This window comes from Furipterus horrens, unplaced genomic scaffold (assembly GCF_987537825.1).
Source record: "Furipterus horrens unplaced genomic scaffold, mFurHor1.1.pri manual_scaffold_6, whole genome shotgun sequence".
Taxonomy (NCBI): Eukaryota; Metazoa; Chordata; class Mammalia; order Chiroptera; family Furipteridae; genus Furipterus; species Furipterus horrens.
In genome coordinates this window covers 176,785,555-176,807,972 of record NW_028327176.1, presented here as the reverse complement: position 1 = coordinate 176,807,972, position 22,418 = coordinate 176,785,555, and the positions used below count along the sequence as shown (strand labels likewise).

Sequence of the window (22,418 nt, the reverse complement as noted above, 5' to 3'; positions counted from 1 at the left end):
AACGTGGTGAAACAGGTCACCCTGTACCGATGAATCCCTAAAGCTTTGCCCCCCACAACAGAACAGGTACGACAGCTCTACTAAGACACAGAGGCAAACAAACACAGGAACCTGTCAAGTAGAGGAGAAAGAGAAGTATGGTCCAAAGGAGGGAACGGATCAAGGTTCCAGTGGGAGAACTAAGTGATGAGGAGATAGCCAACCTAACATGCAGAGTTCAAAACACTGTTGATAAAGATGCTCACAGGCTTGACAGATATTCTTGAGTATGGCAAATGCATAAGGGAAAAAGTTAAGTCTATGCTAAATGAAATGAAGGAAAATCGACACAAAACCAATGGTGAAGGGAAGAAAACCGGGGTTCAAATCAATGATTTGGAACATAAGGAAGAAAAAAACAGTCAACCAGTACAGAATGAGGAAACGAGAATTGAAAAAAATGAGGAGAGACTTGGGAACCTCTGGGACAACTTTAAATGTGGCAACATCCAAATCATGGGGATGCCAGAAGGAGAAGAGGAAGAGCAAGAAATTGAAAACTTATGTGAAAAAATAATGGAGGAAAACTTCCCAAATTCTGTGAAGGATACAGACATACAAGTCCAGGAAGCACAGAGAGTCCCGGGCAAGCTGAACTCAGAGGGGACCACACCAAGACACATCATGATTAAAATGCCAAAGGTGAAAGATAAAGAGAATCCTAAAAGCAGCAAGAGAGAAGCGGAGAGTTGCCTACAAAGGGATGCCTATAAGACTATCAGCTGATTTCTCAAAAGAAACTTTGCAGGCAAGAAGGGACTGGCAAGAAGTATTCAATATGATGAAAAGCAAGGACCTACAATTAAGATTACTCTATCCAGCAAAGATATTATTTAGAATGGAAGGGCAGATAAAGTACTTCCTAGACAAGGTAAAGCTAAGAGAGTTCATCATCACCAAGCCATTATCATATGAAATGTCAAAGGGACTTAAGAAAAAGATCAAAACTATGAACATTGAAATGACAACAAACTCACAACTATCAACAACTGAATCTAAAAAATAAAAACAAAATCCAACTAAGCAAACCAGAATAGGAACAGAATCATAGGTGTGGGAATCATTTGGAGGGTTATCAACTGGGAGAGGGAAGGGGGAGAAATGGGGAAATGGTGCAGGGATTAAGAAGCGTAATTGGTTGGTACAAAATAGACAGGGGGAAGTTAAGAATAATATAGGAGAGGGTGAAGGCAAAGAACTTAGATGCACGACCCATGGACATGAACTAAGGAGGGTGGGATTGCTGGAGGGAAGGGAGGTACTGGGTGGAGGGGAGCAAAAGGGAAAAATAATTGGAACTACTGTAACAACATAATCAATAAAATATACTTAAAAATAAAGACTTTATAAACCTCTATAGACACACACATATTACATATATATAAATATATATGCAGTAATTACCTCTGAGTTGTAAGAATAAAGGTGATATTTCTTTTTCCTACATTTTCAATTTTTCTACAAAGATTATACATCACTCTGAAAATTCAGAATAAAAGATTTAAAAACAATTGAGCTATTTCCCCAGCTCCCAGTTCGGTGCTCAGTCCTGAGGAAGCTAAGGCTGCTCTGGGGGAGGCCCTCACTGCAGCAGGCGCAAGCACTCACCCGCAACATGGCCTCCGCCTCGGTCTGGGAGTTCACGTGCATCTACTCAGCCTTCATCCTGCATGACAATGAGGTGACTGTGATGGGGGCTAAGATCAATGCCCTCATTAAAGTGGTGGGTGTGAATGTTGAACCTCTCTGCCCAGACTTGTTTGCAAAGTTTATGGCCAATGTCAACATTGGGGGCCTCATCCACAAGGTGGGGCCCCCTGAGCCACTGCTGCCCCAGCAGAGAAGAATCTCAGGAGCCTGATGATCACATGGACTTCGGTCTTTTTGACTAAATCTCTTTTGTAACATGTTCAATAAAAAGCTAAACTCTGAAAAAACAACCCCCTTTGATAGAAAAGATCCTAAAGCAATATCATTTTAGCTATTTTTATCTTTACCTGTTCTAATTGGAGTCTTAGGTTTTGAAAGCAGCTATTACTTTTCTCCATTGGTTTATAATCTTAGAGAATTTTTAAAATGAGGAAAGTGATCTGGAAGTGATCAGCAGTTTTGTTTAGCATGCTTACAGTGATAAATAAGCATTCAAGAGCTCAGTTCAAAAATTTATAAGAAGCCTGGAGAGGATTATGGCTGTAACAAAACTAGAAAAAAATTCTAGCTCTGACTTGACATTCTCTTTCTGAGCTGGAAGAATGCTTTGTAAAAACACCTACTAATTCACATTTCCTTATAAAGGCATGGTGAAGAAGGAAAAAGGAAGATGTTTCCTCATTCCCTTGTTAGCAAGTCAAAGAACTCTTAAATCCTTTACAGTCCAGAACTCGCAAACATCAGCAATTTCGACATCTTCCAAGGCCACATGGCAGAAGTGGTGGCACACTGACCTCAGCTCATTACCTTATCTCAGGGACAGGACTCATGCCACAAGAAAGGGGATGAGTTCGGATGGCAGACAGAGCACCCTATCAATATTTGCTTTCTCCCAAAGCCCTGAAATACCAAAGTAAACGGACAAAAGGACATAGAGAAACATAAAGACAGGGACAAAGGCCAACAAAAAAAAAAACTGGAAACTGGAAAGCTGATGGACATGGTAACCAACTTGGAGGACTGAATGCCACAACACAATCCCCTTCCCTAGCAGACAGGGGGGAGAATGGAGAGCCATCCAGGTTCGTACTGCAGAGTCCTTTGCAGTCATAGGTGCCCCTGTCACAGGAGGCACCTCTGGAACTGAGACAGTGAGTGAGGAGGAAGAGGAGGCTGCTACCTATGGAGGATGAGGGTGCAAGTCTCCTAGACGGCCTCATTCACTCCATGCCTGCTGGATGATTGCCTTTCCCCCAATCTAGCCTAAGGCTCCTCTCCAGAAAGGCAGAAGAGGAGGTCGGTCTGTGCAGCAGGGAGCACGAGGCAGAGCTGATGGTGTGGGTAGGTGGATAGAGGTACATACACACCTACGGTGATTCTCTGGATTTGTGGTAGGGTCCAGTCCAGAAAGCCTCCGTGAGCACCAAGTGAGAAAACACTGGACTTAAGACACCACGGGAAACACAGGGTTATATTTCTGTGAGCCTCTGGTCAAAAGACACCTTATTTAAATAAATATTGTTGACTCAATAACATTGAACTCACGGCCAGCACTGGAACCCATGCCTGAACGAAGCTTATCTAATAGACCTATTTTCTCCATAAGGCACATCACAGCCTTCCTACGCTTAGAAACACATATGCTTGGGGGCCATTTTAAACAGTGAAATTACCGAAAGTGCAAAAACATGAAAAATGTGACACTCAACAGACTGTGAAAAGGACACTTATTTACATATGAGCTGAAACTAGAAAGCAGGGCATCACCTTGTTCTCCCTTAGCCAGGAACATGCATGTCAGGCGACTCAACTTTTAACTGCCTGTCAGTGAATGACCAAGAAAGCACCATGAGCTGTGATTTTAGGGTTACAACCTTCAGTGAGTAGGCCTATTTGCAAATAGGGACTCCATGCTGAGGACTAACTGCATATGTAGTTGTATATGCATACACACACACACACATATGTATATAATCTAGTGATTAAGCTCATGATAGTGATGCCAAAAGTAGAGAATACCCCACACCTCCCTTCCTCTACCTGATTCACAGAACTCTGCCTGCTAGCCCCTACCCCCATGGCAGACTGTGTTCTCTGGGAATATATAACTATTCCACAAGAAAAGAGCAGAGAGGCTGACATTGGGGAGATTCCCAAACAGCTCATCCAGATCACCTCAATAAAGCTCAAAATCCTCAAATGCTACTCATCTATTTAAAGTTCCAGTGTTTTCTTTCCTTAATCTTAATCATGAACAGACAGAAATGAATTTCCAAAGATCTGAGGAAAGTACCTAGCATGTAAGCCCAAAACAAACAAAATGCAATTTAAAGGAAAATTAAATCTCTTGGGAATTAGAGACTTACAGGAAACATTAAAACTTCAATAGAAGGCTGGGAGATAAAATTAGGGAACTCTCCCAGAAAGTAAAGTAAAATCACACAGAAATAGGTGAGAAACATAAGCAAATATAGAGTACCTGCCCAGAAGGTCCTACTCCAAATAATAGGAATTCAAGAGAGAAAATAAGAAAACACAAGGGAGGAAAGAAAAATAATTTTTAACCATTTCCAGAAGTGAAAGGACATGAGCCCCCTGGCTAAAAGGATAAAAATAGACCTATAACAATAACCATCATTGTAAAATTTTCGAACACTGGAGACTAGAAATTCTACTGACTTCAAGACAAAAATAAAGTAACATACAAAGTGTCAGGGATCTGAATGGCTTCAGGTTCCAAACAGTAAAAACAGAAATGGGACAAATCCTTTAAACTTCTAAGGGAAAATAAACTACAACCCAGAATGTTATACCCAGTTAACGCCATCAGCCAACTATGGAGGTAGAATACCTTTCTAGACATGCCGAGGTTTCAGTTTATATCCTGTGTAACCCAACTCGAGTTACTAGAGGATGTGCTCCACGAGGTGAGCAAATACACAATTCCACACAGGACAGGAGGGAGAAGGGAACTCCCGGGAAAACAGCTAGGCACCAGAATTAGAGCTCCCAGTCCAAGGTGGAGGTGTGTGATTAAAGACACAGACATGCTGAGGACTGTCGTGATCAAGGTATTCACAGCCTTTATAATTTGAGAGCAGTTAGTGTCTAGTGTACCCAGCTTCCATTGTTTTCTGCTGGAGTTTTTTGAGCATGCCCTGATGAAATGCCTGCTCTCCGCTTCCTCTTCTGATGTCTAGATCAGCTGAGGTTACTCATTTCATGTCATGGGAAGGTTCTGCATTAATCTTCCCTTGAGAGATGAAGGGAGGTGAGCATAGAGGCAGAAAATATAAAACGAGCATACAACCTCTGAGGATATTTCCACAGAACCAGGACACTCCAGCTGTGGTGACTTCTGTTCCCTAGGAGTCACTTAGCACCTTGCTCACTGACGCCTTCATCAGATGGCAGCAAATACTGCCTTCGTAGGGCTGGATTTACACTTCTCAGGTGTTCCAATCAAAACAAAGTACTGTGTTTGGGGTTACCATAGAGGTGATGTAGTCTACATAGCACAGAAGTGTGGAATGAAATTGAGGATGGACCCACGGGGGGGGGCGGGGGGCGGGGGGCGCTGTGTTCTATTCCTTAACTTGAATAGTGAATATGTGTTTATTATAAATCTCTTGTAAGTTTCACAACTAAAATGAGGCCATTAGAATTTTTACCTTCTTTGTTAACCGGAACAAACAGGCTGGACAAAAACAGTATTGTTAACACACACGAAGAAGCAACGAAATTACTGAAGTATCGATAATGTAACAGTAGTTACAAGATGCTAGATAAGAGTCCTGTCCTTCACCTGAAGTGATTTGATGACATCACAATCGAGGTGTGGATACATGTATCTCAGGTCATATACACAAATGGTCTTTGATACTTAGTTTGATTTGTAAAATAGTTTTAAGTATCTGAAAACCTGGTTTTATACCACTCACAGACAGTGCTTAAACAAAATATGTCCTCAAGATAAAGCAAGAAATTCACTTTGCCCCCTACCTGGGATGCCTTAGGCCTTCCTTAGCCTTGCTAATATTAGGGCTATTTCACATTGTTCCAAGTTTAAGCAATTCGTTCCTGAAAAATCTTTCCTAACTATCCATTCATGTATATACAACTTAGTGATCATTTACGAAAAGCCAGGCACTGTTCTAGGCCCCAGGGATAAAGTGGTAAACAAATTCCCTGCCCTGTTTTAGCGAGACTGAAAAATGTCTCCGATGCCAACAGGTGCTATGAACATAAAACAGGAAGGAGCAGGAACAATACAGGGGAGGGTTGTGTGCACTGTTTTTAAACACGTGGTCAGGGGAGTGTATGGGAAGGTGGGAACTGAGAACAATTTTGAGGGGTTTATTTGCAGTAAAAGCACTTCAGGGGGAACAGCAAGCATCCAGATTCTCACGTCAAGTGATCCTTTATCAGTGAGTTAACCTTGGTAGCTGTATTTTGCAGCACATAACCTGCCTCCTCAGACGACGCAGTCCTTGAAGGCAAATCCTCCTTTGTCACTTTTGACTTCCAATACTTAGCACAGAGCTTATGTTGTTTCCAACCACTGTTTGTAGATGACTCAAAACATAAATATTCCAAAATGTTATGAAAAAAATCAAAACACTGTGTAAGAACTTGTTCCCCAGAATACAGTTAGGATCTTCAAATTAGGAGGATAATCACCCTAAATCACAATTTTTCATCAAAACTCATAGGCACATTCTCTTAACTGCAAAAAATGTGATGTGCTGATATAAACCCTTTGGGTAAGGTGCAGTGAAATGAGAACTCCTAAGATGAGATCTGAATAGCACCAAGTCAAAGTAACATTTCACCTCTGTAAGATTCCTGCTGGTTTTTAGAACCTTCAGTTGAGATAGCTACCAAAATAATGGTCAATTCTTTTAGGATTTAATACATTCCCAATACTATCATAAACCATCTGACCCTTTGCTTCTGCAGGTTACCATTTAAATACACCCTCCAGCGTTCTAAATACTTTTGTAATTACAAGTTCCTCAGCCAAGTTTTTTTTTGTATCAATGTGGGTAGAGAACTGAATGCTACTGTTTTTCATAACTTTTAAAACTCCTACAATAATTACTTAGATTTAAAGTTAATAACATAGAGAACAAGATAACACCGACTTTGGAAAAGCCATAATCAAATGAATTACAAAGAGAGCTCACCTGCTAAAAATGGTTCTGGCCTAGCCATTCTGTTCCCAACTCGGACCAACAGTGTTCACAGATTTCTTTTCCAGAATAGTCCAGATAACACATCAGTCATGGAAACATGAACAAGGGTCACTAACAACTTGTCTATTGCAAGGAAGTCACAGTTTACCAAATAATTAACAATTGTGATGGTGTCACTGCTTTAGCCTTGAAAAGTGTGAAAGCAAAAAAAAAAAAACAAAACAAAACAACAAAAAAACTTAAGTCACCAAAAAGCTGGAAGTTTTCAATTATGTATTTTAACCAAGTACAAAATAACGTTTAAAAGACAAACTTTCTAGTTTAAACTGGTGTTTCTGATTTTGAGCCAGGTACTTACTGAAGCCAAGGCAGTTTTCTTCCTTCTTCTTCTGTTTTCTGTCTTCACTGTTCCTAAATTCCAAAAGCAAGTCATCCAGTAATTGAGTCCCAAAACCTTAATATTCACTTTTACCATCCTTTCGAAATAACCTTTGCGTCAGCTTCCTACCAGTGGAACCTTTTCAGAAAAAACTCTTGCCACTCGGCATTTCAAAATTAGTTTAAATGGGCCACTTTTCTACATACAGCAAATTAAACCACTTAACTCCTGAAAAGGAGTGGGGAGAGTTCAAAGAAATAGTTGAGAACATCTGCAAAAGGCAACTGGGACAATCATACAAAAAAAAAAAGAAAGAAAAGAAAATGCAACAATTCCACTTAAGTTATGAAGACATTTTTATTTAATTTAACCACACATTTCACATTCAATCATTAATTTCAGAGCAAACCTAAGCTTACCATATTGAATTTCAAAATATTACAATATTTACAAACTTGCTGGGATAAATACAAATACCACACTGTTTTCTTTTCAATATGTGCCAGTAAACACGGCAGATCAGTTTCGTCTCAGAAGATTCGCGTTTGTTCTTGAACATGATGAGGAGCCCCGCAGGAAATGTGCGGAGCTCTGGAAGTTCCACTGTCACAGCTTTAGACCCTCAACATTCTTCTTCAGGTTCAGCAACTCCTTTTCCTGCCTTCTTTTCTCCAGTTTGAAGGCTAATTTGTTAGCCTTCTTTTCTACTCTCCGTTCCTGTACAAGAATATATTCATGTTATTCAAATCTTCAAACTGACGCGGATTAATTTTACAGAAGAGAATTCCCATGACCTCCCTGCCAGCAGCTCTTCGTAAATCTCACACCTGAGGAAAGCACTTTACCTTGCGCTCTTCTTTTATCGCTTGCTTTCTCGCTCTTTTATCTTCTTTGCTTTCATTTTTAGAGCGTGGCTGGGTTGACACCTTAGGCAGATCACCGCCATTAATCATCTGCATTCGTTCAACCTGCTTTGCTGTGAATCGCTTCTCAGGTAAGACATGGAGAGGTATTCCAGTTTTAGAAGATATTTGGATTTGTTTGGGCTGAAATAAAGATAAAATGGCATTAGGGTCATTTCCCACTCCTATTAAAAAAGAGCTCACTTATGAGACATGATGGTTGCTTTTCCTAATGGTTTTGGTAGTCATTAGAGATAAAGCCACTGAAGAAAATAATTTTTACACTTCCTTTCCTGAACTGCATTATTTCAAACAGCTCGGGACATCAGAACTTACCTTTGGTTCATATTTGATAAGTAGTGGATGGTTATATAAATTCGAGTATGTACCTAAAAAAAATAAAAAGTATGTATCACTAAGTACACTTCCAGTTCAGCAAAATATTGAGTTCCTACTACATTCCCAGCTTTAGTGTTTTTATAGTTCAAATTAACATTGAAGTCTGTTATGTTTTTACACTGTCTCTAACTTAGAAATATTTTTTCCAAATTATTTTCACAAAATATATACCCTTTCAAAAAGTTGATTCACTGATTACTACTTTAAAATTACTGTGAAACTTTTAGCAGTAAAACAGACCCTAAGATACTTACTACAAATGGACTCACAATCCCACTTCTCTTTGCCTTCTTCAAGAACCACAGTAACAATCTCTTCCCCCTCAGACCCATCAAGTTCCTGCACTGGTAGGTCCTGGTCCTCGAAGGGTTCAAGAGTACTCAGTTTTACACAGCTTTTGGTTCAGTTTTCAAAAATGACAGTAAGAGGGGAACAAAGAACACCACCCATTATTATATTGTATGTTACTCAACCTGCACGTAAAAAGCTATGGAAACAAAAGCATTTTTTAAAAAATTCACATACTCAAGTGTCCTGTTTGTCATTTCCTGTCAAAGTTAGCTTAATCTAGCCCTGCTTCTCCCTTCCAGCAGGTTCTGGACATTCACTCTGCTGACAGCAAGGAAAAATCTATCTGCATCTTTGGAAGGATATAACACATTAAACAAAAGAGCTGCTTTCCTAAACCATAATCTTTTTTAAAGCCCTGAAACGCATTAGCCCATCTGTCTCTCCAAAGTATTCAAATAACTCACTCAAAGTATGTAGCTCTTATCCTGCGGGAAGATCTGCATATGATAGTGATCAGGGAACATCAGCCCCTTCTGGCTGATGTAAACAACTCAGTAGTTTCTCCCAGAGAAACCACCTAATGTGGATGCTGAATCAACAAATATTTGGCTGGAAAGTTCTACTAATCTGGCTGGAGAGATGAACTCTTATCTTTCTTTAAGCCATAAGTATCTACTTCTGAGAATGCCTGGCATTTTGGGAAGATTAAGAGTGTACATACATAAGAGGTCAAATAATTCTTTAGCCAAAGAGGCTAGAAGCACCATCTTATTCTCAAGTAGAATATAACCTTGAATTTCCTACTCTAACCCGTAGTCATTCCATCGTTACTCTTAGGACAAATTACATTGTTACGTTTACCTTCAGAACTCTGAATATTAAAATGTGAGCCAAAAGTTATGGAGTATGTACCATCCTCTTCATATAGATTCTGACTAGGTGATTTTTGATTCACCTGTACAATTAGACTTTATTTGAAAATGAAGAAAAGGAGGGAACCCAGGAAGGCGCCGTACTTCTCTGCCTGCTCTTTGTAGTAGTCATTCAGAACTTCCTCTAGGCGACTGCTGTCTGCTTGAATGGAACCTTCCAATTCAGCATTATCCAGAGCTCCAATCTCATCATCGTCATACTGCTCATAAAACTTGAATACAAAGAGAAAAGATACCAAGAAAATGAATGTATTCAGTAGGAATACAGCATTTAATGTTATTTTTTTACATTAATTTTATTCCTCCCACAAGATTACTACAGTACTACTATTAAAACATTAGCAGGCATTCAGCACCATAACAATACAAGAGGGAAGACATCCTACCGAGCACTTTATGACTGCAAATAGGCTGCCATTTAAAGTGACACCGAAGGCAGTCACTCCATTTAGCTTGGAGAGCAGAACACCAGGCAGAAATCTTTACCACAGAATATTTTACAGACACTTTCAAACTTATTAATTATGCAAACTAATATACAAATTTCATTTTTTTGTTGTTGTTCAGATGATGTTTACTGTATTGTTCAAATGCTGCTGACACAGCCAGGCGTTGTAAGAGTAGGCCGGGGATGATGGAACTCCTGAGGTGAGGTTACTACAGTACGAGTTTGCCTGCGTTGTTCAGGAAGGACGGAAACGGGCACTAAGGGAATGTGGCAGGGTTTGCATCCTTATCTTAGGAGGCCATTTATTCATTCCTCCGTCCATCGTTTACTGCACAGTTCAAAGTTTAAACTCCTACCACATGCCAGATAAGACTTGAGGCCTTGGGAAATATTGGTGAGCAAAACAGACACACACAAAAAAAATGAAAAAAATGGAATTTTGTTTATGCTCAGGCTAATGCTTGAGGAAACAGCATAATCTTGGGGCTTGTGACTGAAGAGGTTTGGAATCAAAATGTCAGCATTCTAAGAGGAAAGTCAGGACTTCTGATAAGCCACCTTTGACCTATATGCATTCTTTCCAAAACTAAAGGCAGTCTGTTTTAATAAAAGTTATAGGTTGTTTCTAAAGCTGAGTTCTAGCTTCAGGTTCCAGTATCATATTTTAAAAACACTAAAAGGCTCTTACTGGGGACCTTACCTTCTCAAATCTCTCATCATGTAGGGTCAGCTGTTCATTTCTCCTCATGACTGAGGACGTCATAGAATACTCAGTAAAGCGACTTTTTGTTTCCTCTTCCCAGAACAAGTGATTTTCTAGAGCCCCAAGAGGTGTCCCAGGGGCAGACACAGCCTCATCTGATACTGAGCCTGCAGAGTCATAGTCATTGTCATCACTGTCTCCTTCCTTCTCATCGACCACATCTTCCCACTCACTGCCATCTTCAGCCTCAAATTTCCTAAATGTCAGAGTCATAAATTAACTGTCAAAGAAACTTGAAAAACAACAGAACCGAAGGACTTTACACAAGCAAAATCTGAGGATGTTTCGGGGAGGATTCTTGTTTAGGCAGAACAGCCGTGCTGCCTGACCGGTCTGGCAAGACTGGAAAAGTAACGAACTAGCAACCAGGCATCTTGGACTTTAGCCCCACCTACTGATGGTTTGTAAAGAACTCAAGTCTCACACTGTTGCTCGGAAATACAGAATGCTCAGACCAGTCTTAAAGGTCTTTTTCAGCTGTAACGTTCTGTGGTTACTATTCTATTAAAGCAGCAGCAGTCAGGTTAACCCTGCTTTGAAATAAACCACACACAAAACTTCCGGCCAAGATGGAGGCTTAGACAGACACGCTCGGTCTCCCTCTACAACTAGAGAGGAATACAACTACTTCAAAACAAGATAACTAGAAATTCCAGAAAATAAAACTACACGGAAGCCCAATGTACAAAGTTATAAACCAGCGGCGCTCTTGGGGCAGGTAAGAGGGAAAGTGGGCGGTGCCGTTTGCGGTCGCACCAGGGACAGCAGCAGGGAGAACAATCCCGGCTGCAGTCGAACTCCGGCAGCTCCCGACCCCAACGCTGGGGAAAGCAGCCACCACATCACCTCCAACAGTGAGGCCCAGAGGGTGGGAGGACGGATCCCGGTCTCCTAGCGGAATAACGGCAGGAATCCATCTTGGACCCCCGCCCCCACACAAAGCGCCACAGCGCTGCGAAATAGGTTGCGGATCGCCGCCGGTCACTGGGTAGTGACCACAAAGGGCCACAGCGCAGCGAGAAAGGTTGCGGATTGCCGCCGGTCGCTGGGTTGTAACGAGTACACAGGCACTGCCCCCTACAGCCGGCCCAAGAAAACAAAACGCATCTGTCAAAATGAGGCAAACAACTATAGAAATCCCAGTGGTGTAGCTCACCAGGCAACAGATGAAGAATCTGACAGATGAACAAATAAGAAACCTGTCAGAGGCTCAGTTCAAGGCCATTGTTATCACGTGGCTTACAGAATTAACAAAAGATCTGGAAAAAGATGAGAAAGAACTGAAAAACACTCATACTGAAAGGAACAAAACCACATACGAGACAGATGGTGAGGAAATAAAATCCAGAGATCAAATCAACAAACCAGAACATAGAGAAGGAGCAAATAGTCAACCAGTGCAGAGAGAGGGGATAGAAAGCAAGGAAAATAATGAGAGGATCAGAAACCTCTGGGACAGGTATAAGAGACCCAATATAAGAATCACTGGTTTACCAGAGGGCGAAGACGATGATCTAGAAATTGAAAAATTAAGTGAAAATATAATAAAGCAGAACTTCCCAAACTTGGGGAAGGAAATAGACTTACAGGTCCAGGAAGCACAGAGAATTCCAAAAAAACTGGACCCAGGGAGAACCACTCCAAGACACATTATAATCAAAATGTCAAAAGTCAAAGATAAAGAGAGAATCTTAAAAGCAGCAAGAGAGAAGAAAAGAATCATGTACAAAGGGGTCCCAATTAGACTATCAGCTGACTTCTCAAGGGAGGCCCTGCAGGCAAGAAGGGACTGGCAAGAAATATTCAAAGTAATGAAAATCCAAAACCTACAACCACGAATACTCTATCCAGCGAAGCTGTCATTCAGAATAGAAGGACAGAGAAAGTGTTTTCAGGACAAAATAAAACTGAAAGAGTTCATCAGATCCAAACCACTATTATATGAGATGTTAAAGGGACTGGTTTAGAAAAAGGAGGATCAAAGCTATGAACACTAAAATGAAAACTGCATCACAAGAACAACAGCAGAAGCTAGGGAATCGAAACAAAGGCAAACTAAACAGGCAACGAGAGTGGAAAAAGAACTATAGGTACGGGGAGCATATTGGGGGGAGGACAGCAGGGAAGGGGAAGGGGGAGAGGGAGGGAGATGGTATAGGAATTAAGAAACATCGTAGGAGGGAATGGAATAGACAGAGAGGTTGAGAAGAACTATATGCACAAACAATGGACATGGACTAAATGGGGGGGACACCTGGAGGGAGAGGGGCCACCGGGTGGAGGGGAGCAGAGGGAAGGGAAATTGGGACAAATGTAACACTATAATCAATAAAACACATAAAAAAAAAAAAAAAGTAACCACACATACTGTATGTCCATGCCCTCTTTCTCTTCGGTTGGCTTGTTAGCCTGAAGAATAAAATCATCTTCCAGCAGATTATTGGGATTATCAAAGTCAAAATCATCATCAAGAGCTGCAACAATGTCAGGATCAAAATCCAGCCGAGGTCCTACACGAAAAACAAAAATCGAATAGTAATCCCCAAGAAAGCATCATTCCTTCAATTTAACCAGTATAATCTGAGGACCTATTATATGCCAAAGCATAAAACAATGATTAAGAACTCTAAGAAATGCAGTCTAGTGAGGGACAGAGATGGGTGACTAAGAAAATATAAAAGGTATCTACAATATTAACCTATTAAGCAAAATTCAAAGCTTTGACCTGCAGGAAGAAATGGACTTGAAATTTACCTGTTAGACATAACTCACCGTTGTTAGAAGTCACTCAAATGTTTGTAGCCTATTAAACTTTGCCTTTTCAGACTAAGAGACTTTGGTAAATTGCAACCTGTTTCTTCTGCTATGTTCTTCTATGAGTAAAATACTACGGTTTAAGAAAAAGTTTTAAGTTCAAACCTGTCAACTGCCATGGCTTCCAGCAGCCCTCATGATGTGGCTGATTCTCCAGCCATGTGCCAGTTACCCTTACGCTCCGTTTCAGGCCAGCTAACTGTGTGCATCACCTGCATTCACGCTGTTTTGCTCTGGCACAGCTTCCTCTGTCCACAAGATCCTCTCCTCACCACCCCACCCTTCATCTACCCGCTTAAGTTATACCTAAGAAATCGACTTAGATGTGATTTCCTCTAGGAGGCCTTGCCCAACACCCCAAGGCTTGTTTGGTGTTGCCCTCTTCATTCATTTGTACCGTAACCATCATTTCTCACTTATTGTCTCTCTCTCCAACTGACGGCCAAGTGCCTTGTGGTCAAGGATTATGCTTTGTACTGGTTTAAGCCAAGACCCTGTCAAACAGTGGAAACTCACAAATCAGTAGACTGGATTAATAACTAATGCTACATGGCAAGTGTTGGGGGACTGAGTTAAAGATGGGGAAGGGAGGGGGTGAAAAAGGTGAAGGGATTAAGAAGTACAAATTGGTAGTTATAGAGCAGTTATGGGGGCGTAAAGTACAGCATAGGGAATATAGCCAATAATGAATGTTGTAATAACTATGTATGGTGTTAAACTGGTACTAGATTTATCGGTGTGATCACTTAGTAAATTATATAATGCCCAATCACTGGGTTATATACCTGAAACTAATATAATATTGTATATGTCAGTTGTAATTGGACAATTGTGTGTAATTATTCTAGCATCTGTCCTGGCTGGTTTGGCTCAGTGGATTGAGCGTCGGCCTGCGAGCTAAGTGTCGCTGGTTCGATCTTCCAGTCAGGGCACATCAGAGAAGGAAAACTCTGACTCCAAAAAACCTCCGCTGCCTTGCGGCATACCTCTTCAGGGGAAAGGCTAAGGGAGTAAACCCCGACAGAAAATCCGGAGCCGGAGTCCCTAAGGCGGTTTGACGTTGTAGTCAACACCGGCAACTCCTGCGGCGCACCTGAAGCCCAGCTGTATTGACTCTGTCTTTCCCTTGGACCCTTCAGCTGCGAAGAGAGGGGGGGTCTGCTGCATGGGCAACAGCAGACCCTCCATATCACCCTGCCCAGGCTCTGTAGCTTCAGCTTCACTGGAGAGGACACTCCAGCGTCATCGCAAGATGTCGATTTAACATGGGAGGAGACAGATACCGTGTCACTCCCGAGTGGGACTGCACAGCCATTCTCGGTGGTGCAGATAGACTCTTAAGAAGCTACACCATCGTCTCTCGAGACGGACGGCTGCCGACGACGAATTGGACAATAAAAAATTATTTAAAGTAAAAAAAAGTTCTCATCACAACAAAAAAATTTTATAACAATGTGTGGTGATATTAACTAGGTTTATTGTGGCAATCACTTCACAATACACACAAACATCGAATTATTATGTTGTATACCTAAAACTAATGTAACGCTATATGTCTGCCAATTATATCTCAATAAAAAATATTAATCACTGGAAAAAAATTAAGGCAATTTAGAAGAAAATACCAAACATGACTTCTGCAGACTTCTGTGCTTGTTCTAAAATACAGTGTTGGTACTACAAACAAACCAAGAAACATGGTAATTTTCAATGTATCTAGAATAGATGGATAAGGAGGACTTCTATAAAATACTTCCATACTCTTGGGAGAACTCCTAAAAGCTAATAACTTAAGTATTTTCAAGATTATGCTATATTAAGGGAGGCTAACTGAATATCACTGTTTCCTTTGTTAGAGGTTATATCAAGGTTAGAATTCCCCTACGAGATCACCAAGAACAGTTTTCCCACATTCCTCGCCAATCGGAACTTCAAAGACTAAGAATTTGATGGCAATAAAAGAAAAGGAAGCTGATCCATCCATCCCTTCCTAATGCTCTCATCTGAATTCAGATACATCTCAATTGTTTTAACACTTTATCAGGAACAGAAAAATTCTGTATTACTACATGGGGGGGCGTACGTTTACAGTTGCGATACAAATAAGCAATATAAGAATAACTGTTTCATGTACTCACAACTATAAATCTACTTTTGCCCACCTGTGTCTATAGAGCCCACAGCTCTATCCACTTGAAAGGGTAAAGAAATAAAACACACCTGAAACAGGAGCTGCTTTATTTAACAATCCAACGTCTTCCTCAAACTCTGATGCAAACACTGATGAAGGCAACTTAATTCCAACACTCTTGAAAAAGAAATTACACAAATGGTTAGATTTAGCAATACTCTGAACTACTACACAGGGTTGAAATGTGTTACCTCAAAATTCATGTCCACCCAGACGCTCAGAATGTTACCTTACTGGGAAACAGGATCCTTGCAGATGTACCATACTTTTTGCTCCATAAGACGCACTTTTTGCTCCCCAAAGTGGGGGGGCAATGTCTGTGCGTCTCATGGAGTAAATATTGAGTCACAGACAGTGATGTGTATTACCTGACCTGTCAGTGGTGGTAACAACTGTTAGAAGAGGAAGGGGTGGGCCCACGTGAAACCCCTGGGGACGCTTAAATGTCCCACTTTACTGTTGAATCTCAGGGCGTCCATTCAGTACGAAGATAGCGAAGAAAGTGATAGGAGTGACTGTGAGCAACTGAGCTTCATAAATTCTGACACTAGCGATGATGAGCTCTTGGCATTCCCAGAAAACTAGAAGAGTACTTGAACCTTAAAGTCTCACCTCATTTGTTAATGACAATGATGATGGTTCTTAATACCGCTGTTGAATGCTGTTCACTTTACATGGTTGCAATAAAATTGTTGTATTTTATTAAATATTTTAGTACACCATTTGGTTCAGAATTTTTTGTTTTCCTCCTCTAAAGTCAGGTGTGTCTTACAGTGTGAAAAATATGGTAATTAGTTGAGGTGAGGTGATAATGGAGTACGGTGGCCTTACCCCAAAGGCTGGTATGTTCACACAAGAAGGCCACGTGAGCACAGGGAGACACACAGGGAGAACGCCATGTCAAGGTGGAGGAGACTAGAGTGATGCTGACACGAATTTTCTGTTTTAATTTCATCTTTTCAACCAAAAAGTTAATAATGTGAGGGTCACCACCACATGCCATCTGCCTCCATGCACCTCACCGTCTTCTTGGGCCTTGGCTGAGTAGCAGGCCTGAGGCTGAGATGGGGACAGTCACCGGCTCAGTCTGCAAGCTGCATGGGGAGCCTCAGGGGAGCACCAAGCAGAGGCTGCGTACAGCGGCGCGATTACAGCTCCCAAAGTGAGTTTCTCTGTGGCACCAACCCGGTCCTCGGCTGTAGAGTACTCTTTTACAAAACAGATTTACTAGGTATAATTCACAAACCATGCGATTCACCCATTTAAGGGGCACAATTTAACGATGTTTGGTATATTACATTATTAATTTTTAAAAATTGTGGTAAAATATATATGTCGTCTTTTAAAAAGATATTCTTTGTGATTATCAATCCTTGAAATTTAGGGGTTAAAAAAGGGAAAATCATCTTCTTTTTAGTGAGTTTACCTTTGGAGACTGTTTTCAAATCTTGAGAAACAGTCAAAGAATCACATACACAATTAGAGTTTAGATAGTAATTAAAAAGAGGAGTGGAGTTCTTTTTATCGGTTGCAATAGTTCCTACATACAGGGGTGGGCAAAAGGAGGTTAAATTACCAGCCATCATTACCCAAAAGATAAACCGTAAGTAAGGATACAAAATAATAAGACAAATACTACAAGAATAAGTAACACTTAAGAATAATCGGTTTCACCCACCCACAGCTGCAGACCTCCTTCTGGCCACCACTGCACACTGCGTTTGCCTGGCTTTCTACCACGGCAGCATCTGCTTTCCTTCACGGGAAAACCAGTACTAAATTTGTATCACCTTTCTGTAATGCCTTACCCTCTGTTGTTAGGGCTTATTCAAAATTTCTGGTTTATGTGTATTCAATTTAGGTGACTGGTTACGACTTACTTTAAGGTTAAAGAAGTACAGGGACTAATCTACATTTTTGAATTGTGCTACAGAAAATCAGCATTTTTGTTTTTAAACATGCACTTGTCCTTGTGAACGTCACTGAAGTGTCCATTTAAGAGCCTTATTCTGTTAAAAAGCCAACTGATTACTTTCACAGAACATGAATTACGGAATAAAAGCTAATCTTCTAGGGGCCCAGACAGTGAGCTAGGAGAACGTTGGAATTTTTCTCCACAAGATAAAAGAACCTGAGCCACGACCAGACGCCCCCTCCTCCCTCAGTGGTTTGCAGAAGGAAGTCAGTGCCCGGTTACGTATCGAACAGCCTTGGGGAAGATGGAGAAGGTAAGATGGTTTACAGGTGTGGTGGTAGTGGGGTGCACAGCCTTCCGAGAGAGCTATGACCGAGTGAGTGAATGAACAGGTGCAGTTATCACCCCTTTCTTTGGGATGACACCCTGAAATCTAATCCTTTGAACTCTCTTTAAGCAAGAAGCTCTACACTGAAGGAGCTATGATCATATTTTCCCTGAGGAAAAAAAATGCCTGGACCAGACAGGATTAAAGAATGGGAAGCAGGAAAAATTGGGGCCCCCTCCCTTTTTAAAATCTCTTCCCTTTTGTCAATAAATCCAATAAGGAATGTCTTTTTTGAAGTGCCAGGTGATGTAAAAGTGTCAGAGAAATTTATGCTAATACGAAACAAAAAGAGGCTAATGATGCCGTGCAATGTGGGTGGGTACCCTAAACATGAACAGGAGAAAAAAGGAACTCAAACTGGTAGCACTGGTGTTACGTAAATATGTGCTCTCACTGGCCCTTAAAAGATAAAGTATTAAAGTGCTACCTAACATCAGCACATCTGTCGAAGTCCTAACGCTGTCAAAAGCTGTCACTTTTAACAACTGCCAAGAGAACAGGTGGCCTCGTCTCTCCCGACTGCACACATGTGGACACACGGACACCCCCATTTTCGGTGAGGGCGTGGCCTCTGCTCTTCAGACTGACACCACCCCCTTGCCCCATGCAGTTACACGCTAGTCCCTCGCTATATCGCGGTTCACTTACCGCGGTCTCACTGTAACGTGGGATTTAAAAAAATATTATATTTAATTATTTATCACGGAGTTTTCACTATTATCGTGGGATTCTGCGGAACTGTACATGTATGTTGTTAAGAGTTACGTAGGTTTAAGGGTGTAGAATAAATGTAAGGTTCCTACTTTGCAGGGTGAGGGGGTCCTACAACATAATACCCGCGATAAGTGAGGTTAATACTGTAGTGACTTTAAAATGGTGTTCCTTCCCCCACATACCCCCACGCACTGTCTCTCACACTTAAACTGTTGAAAAGTCTTACTGAAGTTACTGGAGTTTCTTCGTTTTCATTTCTCCTGTCGGGCACACTGACGGCACTTGCAGGAATAAGCTCCGAGGGCCCGGACGGCTCCTTCAGGTGCTGCAGGTAGTCATAGTCGTCGTCGAAGAACACGCCGTACTTCCTCTGCTCTGCGCGCCGCTCTTCATCATTTATCTAGAATGATAAACAAAACGGAACTAGCGCCTCTTCCAAGGTTAAGGCACAGGGGCCTTCAGATGAGCACAGCTTTCAGAATAGGAGGCAGACGGCGCAGGGACATTTTGGCTGATAGGAATGACAGTGCGAAGCACTGACAAGTTCAGGAAGCACCGAGCTTCTAAACCACATAAAATTAAAATGTAACAAAACAGTTCCTCCTTTCACTAGACATTTCTGTGCAACAATTCAAGCCAAGAAACACACAGGCACAGCAGTCTGTTTTATCATGTACTTCGGAGGATTAGGAAAAAACACTAGAAGTTCCCGAAAGATTAAATACGATTTCTTCTATTTATATGAAAAGACACTTCTCAATGCACAACACTACTTTTACTTTAAAGCTAAATAGGCCCAACATTCCCCAACACTGCCTTTCAGATTACTGACACTTAACGAGCGCACTGACTGATAATCCCCAAATCAACCTTTTAAACGCTCCCTGGCATTTTCTAAAGCTAACCTATGAGTTTCAATGTTTTACATTTCCTGAGGTGAGGGACCAGGAAGCAAAATGCAGTTTGTGGTTATAAAACAAACGATCCTAGGGAAAGCGGACTGAACATTTGGTTGTGCCCTAAATAACATCATGCAGTGCCGTAGCTGATGGCTTACTAACTACTTACCATTACTCTATAGGATTTGCTCATTTTAACATCTCAGACAAAGATGCTTTATCCTCTCAACCAAATAAATCTGCATGATGTAAAAATCAGCACATTTACTAAAAATTAAGTCACAGGTTTTCTCCCCCCCCGCCCCCCGAAGATCAGTTATCTGAGAACAGCAGCTGGCTCAAACAATTACCAACCGTCCAACTACAAGCTTACTGGCCGAAGAAGAGCACCTACTTTCTGTGTGGGCAACAGAACTCTTTGGGGTGCAGTCTCATCTGCCGCTAAAGGATCTCGTTGGCTCCGATGGACCAGGTGAAAAGACACAGCTTTCTTCTTTTCAATAAAGGGCTTTTTCTTCCTGTGAGGCTTCAAAGGACAGAATCAGAACAAGCCATTAAAACAGAACCAAAACACCAGTGAACAGTAGCATAGTCCATGTAGGCATCTTCACTAAGTTGTGAGAAGGATCAGTTGATTTTTTGATACCTACACTTCTAGGGCAGGTAACATCAACTAGGTTCTATAAAATCTACACTTACTGTCCTCCAATGAACATTTGTCGGCACGTACTCCACAGGCAGACCTTGTCAGGTATGGGTGCTGGGGACACAGCAATGGGAAAGTTGGGCAAACCCCTAATGTTTTCTAGCAAATCATCATGAAAAATGATTTCACGTACGGAAACTAAAACTCGATGCTGTGCAAAGGACTCAAGAGTTACTTAAATTGGGTGTTCTGAGGAGGTCCCTGCCAGGTTGGGCCACAAGAAAATCCAGGCCAGGCAGCTGCAACCAGGGGACACACTTCAGGTATCAGCTACTACGGGAAACGACGACATGACAGCTGAAGCTCAGTAAGATTCCTCATTCATCTCTACATGTTTATTTCGCTGCCCAACCTTGATTTTCTAAACCGAGAGAGCATCCTCCCAGTGGAGTAAGCCGAACCTCAGACTCTCCCACAAGTTCCCTTCCGCAGAGCGAAGTAATGGGCAGACACGCCCCTCTCCCCCCGCCCCCCTGAAGCACAACGTGGTGCGTTTAGGTTCGGTGTCACCAAGGGGAGGCCATCTCTGACGTTCCTTCCCCAGGAAGCTCTTGGCCATGGGAGACACACTCTAAACTGCAGTTTGACCGAACAGGTGAGAATGACCCACACCAGGGCCCCGTGCCGCGAACCGCCTCCCCGCACCTTCGGTCCAGCCCTCCGAGACCCAGGCCGCAGGGGCGACCGACACTAAAGGGACCAGCCTGGCCTCTGCCTACCCAGAGCGCCCCGCCCCCCAAACCGGGATCGCTCACCATGTTACAGCCGCACGGCGCTCACACCAAAGAGCAGCGACTATAGTCCACTTTCCGAGTCCCGCAGCAAGTGACACGCAACGTTCGAGACGCCACCAAGCTCCAGCTCACAGCGGCGTCTTCAGGCCCAACCACACGTGCAAACCGGCAACCGGACAGGAAGTCCCTCAGCAGGCTGTAGAAATGGACCAATCGCTGAAGAGCTGCAGGGTCGTGACCGGTAATTACGTAGGTAGCCCTGCGTCCCAAAGATCGCGAGAAGCTCTTGGGAGATGGACTATTCCCACCCCCGGGAGGCGGGGCTTTCCCCGCCCAGGAGTTGAGTTCGCGGGGTAGGGGAGACCCAGCCACCAATGTGGCGGTGAGGCGCGAAAGGGGGTTTCTGTTTTGGGGAGAACTTGGCTTTTATATCGCCTGCTACCGAGAACAGAGGCGACGCATCTAGTACCACCATTGACAGTGGTATTCCTCTCCTATTTACGACCGTAAACAAAACAAAACGCTGTGTACACAGAAGGTGGCCACCCTCCCGGGTACCCGAGTTTTCAGGTTCCCTCTGTTTTGGGCTGGCGCGGAGTCTGTTGCCTTAGCAACAGAGGATCCCAGGGCCCTGCTATTCTAGGCTGCTCCAGGCTTAATCGGGTCTTTATTTTAAACGGTTTAATGAACTGCATTAAAACGTTCAGTCAAACCCCCAAGACTGTTGACACGAGAGGCATTTGAATTAATAAAATATATTCGGAATCTCTTGGGTATTTGCACACCCTATCTTATGAAGTGGAAACAGCTTACTCTCTTCCAAGTCCTTCCTCAAATGTTTTAACGTGGTTTAAGCAATAGGCGAGAGCGCACCCCAGGAGGATTTCAGACGGGGTTGGAGCACCCTCGGAGCTTTTCCTGGGCAGAAGTGGGTGGTAATGCATTCAAAGTTTTATCAGCAGACCTCTTCTCAAATTTGTATTTCCCTTCCTAATATCTAGAGGCTTTCCAATGTCTGAGTTATCTTGGCTTGTGTCTTTATGTCCTATTACCATTATA

The 22,418-nt window shown here is 42.2% G+C and overlaps 2 protein-coding genes across 2 annotated transcripts in view; both read right to left on the bottom strand.

Annotated features, from left to right (window-relative positions):
- The window catches only part of ZC2HC1B (zinc finger C2HC-type containing 1B), a 30,408-nt gene extending 28,752 nt beyond the window's left edge, over window positions 1–1,656 (bottom strand). The window contains exon 1 of the mRNA XM_090280834.1: window positions 1,626–1,656. Within this exon, the coding sequence (XP_090136960.1) occupies window positions 1,626–1,656 (31 nt within the window). The remainder of the gene's footprint in view (window positions 1–1,625) is intronic.
- Window positions 1,657–7,601: 5,945 nt separating this feature from the next.
- Window positions 7,602–21,557, bottom strand: LTV1 (LTV1 ribosome biogenesis factor). Its single transcript, XM_090279933.1, has 11 exons — window positions 21,381–21,557; window positions 20,314–20,445; window positions 19,247–19,420; window positions 16,033–16,120; window positions 13,367–13,508; window positions 10,936–11,194; window positions 9,872–9,999; window positions 8,819–8,958; window positions 8,502–8,554; window positions 8,109–8,309; window positions 7,602–7,980 (listed from the first exon to the last, which is right to left on the bottom strand). Exons 1-11 carry the CDS (start codon window positions 21,381–21,383, stop codon window positions 7,870–7,872), a joined length of 1,431 nt encoding a protein of 476 aa, XP_090136059.1. The 5' UTR covers window positions 21,384–21,557; the 3' UTR covers window positions 7,602–7,869.
- Between the last annotated feature and the right edge of the window lie 861 nt (window positions 21,558–22,418).